At 41.9% G+C, this 10,029-nt stretch overlaps 1 protein-coding gene and 1 long non-coding RNA gene across 2 annotated transcripts; one reads left to right on the forward strand and one right to left on the reverse strand.

The window, feature by feature from the left end:
* Positions 1 to 568: 568 nt before the first annotated feature.
* LOC109964901 (uncharacterized) lies at positions 569 to 3,290 on the reverse strand. The gene is made up of 3 exons (XR_002275570.1): positions 3,263 to 3,290; positions 2,358 to 2,548; positions 569 to 1,261 (listed from the first exon to the last, which is right to left on the reverse strand). It is a non-coding gene; the product is annotated as an uncharacterized LOC109964901 (long non-coding RNA).
* A 2,022-nt stretch (positions 3,291 to 5,312) lies between these two features.
* Positions 5,313 to 7,825, forward strand: LOC109964898 (zinc-binding protein A33-like). The gene is made up of 2 exons (XM_020608503.1): positions 5,313 to 5,376; positions 5,485 to 7,825. Exon 2 carries the CDS (start codon positions 5,502 to 5,504, stop codon positions 6,903 to 6,905), a length of 1,404 nt encoding a protein of 467 aa, XP_020464159.1. The 5' UTR covers positions 5,313 to 5,376; positions 5,485 to 5,501; the 3' UTR covers positions 6,906 to 7,825.
* The last annotated feature ends 2,204 nt before the right edge of the window (positions 7,826 to 10,029 follow it).

A 10,029-nucleotide genomic window follows, 5' to 3' on the forward strand; every position in this document is an offset into this window, starting at 1 on the left:
AAGCTGTTAAATGTTGAATTCAATCCTAAAGTCAGAGCATAAAGTACGTTTTACGTAGTTGGCTAGTCATTTTATTTGACTTTAATTATGTAAACCAGTAAACTTTAAAGCTTTCAAAACACCTACAGCATAATCAAATTTCAGGAAAGGTATTCTGTGAAAGAAACTCAAAAATCTGATAGAGAATGTTACTGTGTTTTATTGATAGTTTGTTTTATGTTAGAAAAGAAGAATTAAAATGGAGTATTCATTCCTTTCTGTGGGTTTGTTTTGTGTCAGAGTTGTTTGGACTTTGCTTCTTCCTTGGTACTGTTCTCGTGCACAGGTTTGGCTGGTGTGCCTTGTTTACCTTGGTTACGTGCGGATTGATAATCAAGATAATCACCTTTATCTGGCCAAGTATGTTACACACAAGGAATTTGTTTCCGGTACAAAACCAAGGCAGCCATCTGTGGCGCCAACTCACACCAACAGCAACTTGGGGGTTCAGTGTCTTGGCCAAGAACACTTCAACATGTGGACTGCAGGCACCAAGATTTGAACCTCCAACCCTTTGGTTGGGAGACGACTGCTCTACCCACTGAACCACAGTCACCCCCACTTTAGCAGGCCCACTTCCCGTTTCTCCATCTTTGTTCTTGTCATGACTGTCTCCTGCCATGAGAATGTCCCCTGGCTTAACAGGACCGACGTCTGGCTGTCCTCAGGAGACATTGTGCACGCACACGTTTCACCACAACAGCAATATGGTATCACACATGATATAACAACAACAGCTGGAACTATTTAAATTTTTCCAATGAAAGCAAGATTCTCTTAGACATTATGGACTTTCTAAGGCCTGTCATTCATTTTACTTCTAGGTAACATTACTTGATATCTCTTGAAAACCAAAGCAGCTTCATGGAGCAGCTTCAGTCAGGCAGACCAACAATGATGCCAAGAAATACACAAAGAGAGCAGAAAATGCCAAAAAGTGGAGTTTCAGATCTGTACATGAAGCATAGGTTGTTTTAAACATACAGAAAACCTGCTCTTCCCAGGACAGAGACCCTCCAAATGGGACCAAGTACATGCTAAGACTTGTTTCAAAGCAGCAGCCTATACAGAGCGTAGTATGCCTGCAGATCCTGGTTGGTCAGTTTGAAGAAGTGCTGGATTTGCTCCAGAGACACTTTGGCCTCCAAGATGCCGTTGAGAACCCAGGGGAACAGTTGAGTGGGATGTTCAACATTCCCACCAGAGCCAGCGTGGTGAACACCTGTAAGACAGGAGATTTGGCCACTGAGTCTCAGCTTCACTGAGTCATCCTGCACTAACAGTATTCTGCATATTAGCTCTTGTTTCTCCAGTTTTCATACGAAAGAATGATATTTTTTTTTACAAAATATCTTTTCTGTGATAAACCCTTCGATTGGAAATGACTTTATTAGGGTGTGGAGAGAGAACTGGTGATTGTGTTAGGATCTTTCCTTTGCATCCCCGGTGGCTATCACTGTTCAACAAAATGGTGGTTTGTGGTTGTTTTTCCTTTTTCAAATCAGGGCTCTACTGATGGAGGGTGTTTTAGGCTGTGCAGATTATAAAGTCTGAGGATAATTTATCATTTAAGCTATTTCAATACAGCTGATTTCTTCTTGTTCAAAGGAAAGTACTACCGCTGTTTTCAGATATGTGAACTGAAGAAAGCAGTGGAGATTTTCTACTGGTAGTATTTGTAGAGAATACAGAGAGAAACTGAAAACGAAGGAGAGAGAGACAGCGGCTCCTGGCCAGACTCAAACCAGGAGCGACTGCCATTTATAGGCAGGATCTTAACCCTGACGTACAAGGGTACCTGTGTTGTATATTTCTGTCAGGAAATTGTTGTTGTTATAAAAAGTTAATAATTCCTGTCCATTACCAACTGTTAAACTTTCCTGAAAAAGCTGGATGGGATGCACTGTTTTGTTACAAAACCTATTTTGCTCCATGTCAAAATAAAACCTGAATTGCTGCTTTGCAGTTGTATGGCTCCTCCAACTAGGAATGGGACAGACATGAGGATGCACTGACCTTAACCTTTGACCACGAAAACTAACCAGTTCATTCTCAAGTCTAAATGGACATTTGTGGCAAATCTGTAAAAAAAAAAAAAAATCTCTCTAGGCGTTTCTAAGAAACCACGTTCATGAGAATGGGCCAAGCCAAAAACGCAGTGCGTCAAACCACATAAAAAACTAGTTTCTAGAGACGTTAGTTGATGCAAGACTTTAAACACAAACAGAGTACATCACCCAGAAGTGTCCAGATTCCCACACAACTCACTGCTGGCATCAGCTCACTCTCCACACTGTGGAATTAACAACCTTCCCTACCTTGGCTGCCGTCAGCTGGTGTCCCAGCAGAATGTAAGTGATGAAGGTGAGGATGGAGATGACCACAGGCAGAACAGCCCAGGTGTACACACACACTTGGTATCCAGGTATTTGATGGCCTTGAGGTAGGACAGCTCTTGCTCACAGCAGTCTGCGATCTTCTGAGTAAAATGAGGCTCCCAGTGGCGTGGCTAGAGTGTGATGCAGACTAAATTAATTCAGACAAATCATCCCAATTTAAAGGATAATTTAATATTACAATTATTCTGAATAGAGTAGTATTTAAACAGATAATCTTGTAGTTAGGAAAACAGAAAACGGAGACTCTCCTCCTGCACTGTGATAGATGAAGTATTAAATAAGAAGACTGTCAAAAGCGTTAGTCAGTCCAGTCAGTTGTTGTTGGTCACGAGTCAGTCTTTCTGTCAACCCACAGTCAGTTGTCAGTCTCCCCAGCCCTCTGGGGCCGGGTCTATGGTACTCTTTTCACGGTAGCATTCTCATCCTCTCTTCTTCTTCTGCAACCCAGCTATCCTAGCCTTTTATCTGCTCGCACTTACACAGCCTTCCATGGCCTGAGCATGAGACGCAGTCTCATGCCAGCTACCCACACACACCTTCTTCCGAGCATTGTCTAAAAATGTCCAGTACATGAACGTCTAGGTTGCATTGACCTAGCGCACATTTCCTTTTTCTAAACCTGAACAGAGCACATAAGGCTGCAGCTATCCATTCCCCATCTAAGGAGGAAGTCACTCGGGATGTTGACCCATAGGTTAAACAAGGGGGACCCAGCCCAAGATATTCTTGCTTGAGTAAGAAACAGATCAAGCTTCCATAAACACTTAGCTCAGCCTTACATAACTATTACAAATAATATCTATATATGAAGTACATACTGTTACCTCTGGAACCTTGTTTCACTTGAGCCACTAAACCAGTTGTAGAACGGGATGGCCTGGATGCCAAAGAGCACCTTTGTCATTAACTGGAAGAGAAAAGCCACAAATTAAAGAGACTCACTTGAGTCTCAGTGGCACAGCTTTGGGCCCGAGGAGCAAATATGAGCAGACTCTTGCACTGAAGATGTACGTACATTTACAACATGAACACACTGCAATTTATGTTGCTATATCACAACCACACCACTATGCAAAGGTTTTTGGTATTTTAGATGTTTAAAATCCTTATCTATCAAAACGATTCATTATTTTTAAATGCATCATAACTTTACTTTTAGTGCCTAACACATTTGCACTGTACTGTATGTGTGAATATGACTTTACCTATTCATCTGTGACAAGTCAAAATCAGCCAGTAGAATCAGCCTGGTGATAATATGTTATTGTATTTGAACCTCGAACTGCTCCCAATGGAAACAGTCAATGAGAGGCTTTAAAGCGCCGGTTTTAGCTGATCACAGCTGAGCTGTGGTTTCTAAACAGTGTCACTTGTGGAATCTTAGCAGTGAACAAAATCCTCCTAACATTTGCACAGAGAAACAGCTGAATCGGGTCTTACCTTAACACGGCTGTCCTTGTACCTGAGCATGTGTTTGTTGTTGTTAAGGATCCGGGAAGCGAGGAACTTGTTGAGGGGCACCAGCAGCAGCGCCACGCACAGCCCTCCGAGGAAGGCCATGCCCACCTGCAGATAGAGCAAGTAGACAGTGATATAAAACTGTAAGGGCAGGCTTCAAATCAAAATAATTACAACTCTTTAGGGATAAAGGGGTCACACTACCACACTGAGTCTAGGCTGCTCAGCCTTAGTTTGAATAAGATATAAGGGGAAACATCTGGGTACAATACAAGACACAAATACTGCGGCGGCCTCTTGACACAGGGATCCTAAATGCCTAAAACTTGAAGTTTGTTCTCATGTCATTGTGGTCTAAATATAACTGCTTGGAGGAAATAGAAAGTTTACAGGGCTATGCCGCAGTGCTGTTTTCAGTGTTGGCTGCCATGTTGGATTATTTGCTAGTCACGTCAAGGTCAAAGGTCAAAGTGTATATTTGTCATATACACAGTTAGGAAACATGTTTCCCTGTACAATGAAATTCTTACTTTGCCATCCACACGAATGCCATATGACTGAAAAACCAACTGTAGTCGTGAAAACGTCGTATTTCTGTGGAATATTCCACTGTCATCGTGTAGAGTAAAGCCTCTGTCTGTTCACTGCACACTACATCACTTTACAAGGCATTTCTCAGCTTTGTAATCAGCTGTAACACATCTGGAGCTAATTGACACTGTTATAATGTTGGTTTCACATTTATTTAAATGTTCATTTCTTAATCAGTCAGTAATAACAAATTCAGCTTGTTATGCTTGTTTTTTTCTGTGAAACCTGGAAGAGTGGTGTTGTACTGGACTACATTATATTTAGAGGTGTCTCTATAGTTTTGTCCTCCCCGGCTGCCTACATGAGATGGTCAGAATATTAGGAACACCTCTGAATATGGTGTAGTCCAGTCCAACACATTTAACTATGACCTCAATAATGAAAATATAATTGAATTTATACTTATGACAATTTCACCAAACACTGAAACATGCTGAGCTTCATAAACACAGATGGAAGGTGGAAGAGCTACACTGAAGTGCATACATGTGTACACGTATGACTATTAATGTGGTGGAGCAGCTTGTTTAGAAAAACTATAGTAACTCTGCAGCTGCTACTCAGCAGCTGCCCTGAATTTTCCATGGTCACTCTTTTCTAAAATCCAGGCACTTTGCATTCAACCTAATGTTGCATTTGAATTCACATAGTTGTTGCAACCTCCTGCTCTACATTATAGGTCAGTATTTCAAGCCCCACCCTGACCTGACTCACCTGACAAAGCAGGAAACAGTTTGTTCGTCTTCATCACTACAGAGACAGAGTGAAAAGCAGATGATCCAATTCACCTTCAGACCAAACTAACAGCTTCCTCTGAGTGAGTTCAGCTACAGAAAAGAAAAGTGGGAACTCCAACACTGCTGCTTCAACCTGCGGACACACACTGAATGTGAGTCTGACAACAACACAAAGTGAAAGTACATTTCAGTAAAGTTAGTGGAGTAGTGGGGGGAGGGAAGCCATGCCTGACTGTACTTTGTATCTGCTGTGATTTCAGCTGCACTCAGAGACTAAATGGCTTCTAGAGCAGAGGAGGATCTCTGCTGTCCTGTCTGTCAGGACATCTTTAAAGATCCCGTCATCCTGTCATGCAGCCACAGCTTCTGTAAAGACTGTCTGCAGAGCTGGTGGAGACAGAACCAAACACGTGAGTGTCCAGGTTGTAACAGAAGATCTTCAAAGGGTGAACCACCCTGTAACCTGGTGTTAAAGAACCTGTGTGAGTCCTTCTTACAGGAGAGACTCCAGAGAGCTTCAGAGACTCTCTGCAGTCTGCACTCTGAGAAACTCAGACTCTTTTGTCTGGACCATCAGCAGCCAGTGTGTCTCGTCTGCAGAGACTCAGAAAACCACAGCGAGCACAGGTTCAGACCCATCGATGAAGCTGCACGACGACACAAGAAGGAACTGGAGGAAACTCTGGAGCCTTTAAAGGCAAAGTTAAAAGATTTAGAAAAAGTTAAAGTAGACTTTAATCAAGCAGCAGAACACATTAAGGTCCAGGCCCGACACACAGAGAGACAGATTAAGGAGCAGTTTCAGAAACTTCACCGGTTTCTAGAAGAGGAAGAGGAGGCCAGGGTGGCTGCACTGAGGGAGGAAGAGGAGCAGAAGAGTCAGATGATGAAAAAGAAAATGGGGGCTCTGAGCAGAGAGATAGCAGCTCTGTCAAACACAGTCAGAGCCACAGAGGAGCAGCTGAGAGCTGAAGACATCTCATTCCTGCACAGCTACAAGGCTGGAGTGGAAAGAGTCCGGCACCAACCCCTGCTGGAGGATCCACAGCTGCACTCAGGAGCTCTGATAGACCAGGCCAAACACCTGGGCAACCTGGCCTTCAACATCTGGAACAAGATGAAAGACATGGTCTCCTACACTCCTGTGGTCCTGGATCCAAACACTGCTGGTCCACGACTCATCCTGTCTGAAGATCTGACCAGTGTGAGAAAAGGAGACAAACAGCAGCTTCCTGACAATCCAGAGAGGTTTGATTATGTCTGTTCTTCTGTCTTGGGCTCTGAGGGCTTTAACTCAGGGATTCACAGCTGGGATGTTGAGGTTGGAGGCAGTAAACACTGGGAACTGGGTGTGTTAGCCGAGTCTGTCCAGAGGAAGGGACGCATACGGTCTGGATTATGGAGAATATGGTTCTATCCAGGTCGATACGAAGCACTCTCTCCATCAAATCTACCTACTGTTCTCTTAATGAAGAAGAAGCCCCAGAGGATCAGAGTGAATCTGGACTGGAGCGGAGGAAAGCTGTCGTTCTCGGATCCTGACACTAACACGCACATACACACTGTCACACACACTTTCACTGACAGAATGTTTCCGTATATTGTCACCGGGGATGACATCCCAGTGAAGATATCACCAGTGAAAGTCTGTGTGGCAGTGGAACAGAGCAGTTGGAGATAAAGAGGACGGTTATATTTATAACCTATTAAACTGCACCTGTCCTCCTGCTTCTCATTGTTGTGATGCTGTGTTTAGCTGGGTTTTACTTCTCGCTGCTTCCCATTTCCTAGGCTCCAGTTTGTTTTGCCTTTTCATTTTCATCCATACTTTGAAATTATTGCTCAGTTTTTTTATTGGTCTGACTTTATGTGGAGCCATGAAGACCTAATAATACAAAGAAGACATTGATCAATAACTGCTTGTTTGAACAGCTAATCATTGTTGAGGTTCAACAAACTTTAGTTTCTAGTTTCCAAACATGAAAAGTTGTTCATGTGTCCAATGTACATCTGAAGCGGTCCTATTTATATATGAACCATGTTCATGTGGTGAAGCTGAGATGATTCTGTTTAAAATATTCTGAACTGAAATGAATGTAGTCCACTATGTGGACACCCCAATTCCAGTTCATAGAAATGTTAATGCTACAGCATACAGTATTTTAGACAACAGTGTGTAAACAGCCTCTGTTTGTCGCTGTCAGCTCCATAAAGAAATGGCACAGAGCCCAAAGCTCAACTCTGCCACTCGCTGCTGTGGTGAAGTAATTGTCTGGTCTCGATTTTGTTTTTACATCTGAAACTGATCTCAGATCTGCTGTAAAGTGGATGAGTGTGACCGAAGTACTCAGATCTTTTCATAAGCATAAAAAGCAGTACAACAGTGTAGAAATACACTCAGTTCTGCATTCAAGCAGCTTAAGTAGTGTAAAACACAAAACACATAGTGCCAAAAGTAAAAGTACTCATTTTGCAGAATGGCCTATTTCACAGCATGGACGGTAGATTATATTTATGGTTCATAATTCTTGAACCATTCACATGTTGCAGCTGGTAGAGTGGAGCTCATTTTTAATTCCTTACATGCTGCTGCAACTTTCTCTTGGCATGGAATAATACACCATTTATTTGTTGGTTGTATTATAGATTGAATCTATTAAGTACTTAAAGTTATCAAATAAATATAGTGAAGTACAGGTGTCTGGTTTCTTATTGTAATGGAGTAGAAATATAAAGTAGCATAAAGTGAAAATGCTAATGTACAAGTACATGTAAGTGAGTAAATGTTTACTTACCACCACTGGAGGAAACACAGTTGAATCCTTTTTTGAAGTTACTTAAAGCTACAGTATGTAACTTTTTCCTAAATATTGTTGTTGTCCAGAACTTGTCTTAATGTAAAGAGTAGCTGTCGAATCCTGCTGGGACCCAGACTCATGTACTACATAAATGTGACACTCTCATTAGCATACTTTAGTTCTGCAACAGCAGCTGAAGCAGGCTACATCACATCTACTCTGCTGTAGCACTACTGTAATTGCTGTCAAACATCATCAAAGCACATTTACAACAAGTGACTACTCTATGTTATGTGCTGTAGAAAACAAATGTCCAAGTGGCATCTGTGACAGGACAATGGGAATGTGGGATTAGAGTGATACAGTCAATCTCAGCCCTGTAGGAAAATATAATCCATTTAGTATATGTAGTAGCAGCAGCTTTGCATGAGACCAATTGATTTGACATGCTTGTTAACACATTTCTTTGGTATCTGGGTGTCAGAAATTAATTCATTGCCCATTGTTATGACATTTTCACTGCTTCTTGGGTGATTAGATTGCAATGAATATCCGAAGCGTCCCTGTGATAACAATGCCGGATTATTCCTTGTGACAGGACACCGGCTGTTTCCAATTCATTCTAAGATAATGTTGTTTGGCAATGCACACATCACTGTGTAAACATGCATTTGGGCATTGCACATTACAATATCATATTACACTTCCTAAGCAGAGATTTGTGGTATCTGATGCAACATTTATTCTGTTATCTTCAACCCATTATAAAAGCCAGCATAAGACACACAAAACACAATATAATCTTCATCCCTGCTTTCAAGAACCACTGTGTTAAAATTGTTAAACCCACAATTATATCTCATCTCAACTTCAAGTATCACTAAGTCCCCATTGCAATTTAATCTATGCTTCTCCATGCTCTTACTTTTACAGAATTCATAAGATCTCATTAAAAAGATGCTATGAGCAATGTAGCATTCAGTACTACCTGCTCAATTTCACACTGAGCGATCTGCAAGCTAAATGCAGACCGAAGCATAACAGCAGATCTTACCTGTGTCCTTCCTATAAACATGCTAGTGTTTACCACACTCTTCTATTCCCCCCCCCTCCAAAGTGCACAGCCACTAGGACAGGTGGACAGGTGGGAGGGTGAGTGAGGGGCGGCTGGAATATACAGTCCTATATAATATATATTTATTCAACCAACTACACTAAGTGCAGCATTGGAAAAGGCTCTATTTTACTAGATTAAATTAGCAGTCAGAAATGTATCTCGCATCACAAGGCAAACACTTTCACTTAAAAAAAAAGTCAATTCAAACATATTTACAAGACACAAATATGGCATGTGTGTAGAAAGAAAACATGAGAAAAGACTAGTCCCTGCCTATTTAGCTTTTTGCGCATTTGTAAACCCCCCGGCTCAAACAGGCTGTTGGGATTTGTCCCCTCTCTATGGCATCATACGGAATGACGCCGCAGTCTATTTGCATAGCTGCTCCTCCTCAGATCTGTTTTGGTGCTGCCATTGCGATTTTCTCCCTAGAACAGCAAGCGAACAGTAACATGGCACAGTTCAGAGGAAAGCACGGATTCTGCTCGGTTGTTGACTGTATAAACGAGCACAAAAGTCTCTACCTACTTCCATCCTCCGAGCCAGCAAAGACACAGTGGATATCATATATTTATGGTGGTAATGTTCCTAAAGAAATCCCTAAAACGTTGCATGTATGTGCTAATCATTTCACGTCAGGGTGCTTTCTCAACGAGGGTCAGTACAACGCAGGATTTGCTTCCAGACTGAAGCTCAAGAGTGGATCTTTTCCCACGGTCCGAGAGTCTACCTCACATCCTGAAGCTGTAAGTGCTGCTATTTTAAAGTAGACTGAAATAACAGACAAAGGCGATGAACTGCAGAAAGAAGCAGACTGCATTTATTATTTCTCTACCTACAAGTTCAGGAACAACACACATCAAATAACAAAAAATAATACAACAATTAAC

Source organism: Monopterus albus, unplaced genomic scaffold (assembly GCF_001952655.1).
Source record: "Monopterus albus unplaced genomic scaffold, M_albus_1.0 scaffold93.1, whole genome shotgun sequence".
NCBI lineage: Eukaryota > Metazoa > Chordata > Actinopteri > Synbranchiformes > Synbranchidae > Monopterus > Monopterus albus.

What these genes read in the sequence shown, in the direction of transcription:
- LOC109964898 (XM_020608503.1), top strand. Translation starts at nt 5,502, where the DNA reads ATGGCTTCTAGAGCAGAGGAGGATCTCTGCTGTCCTGTCTGTCAGGAC.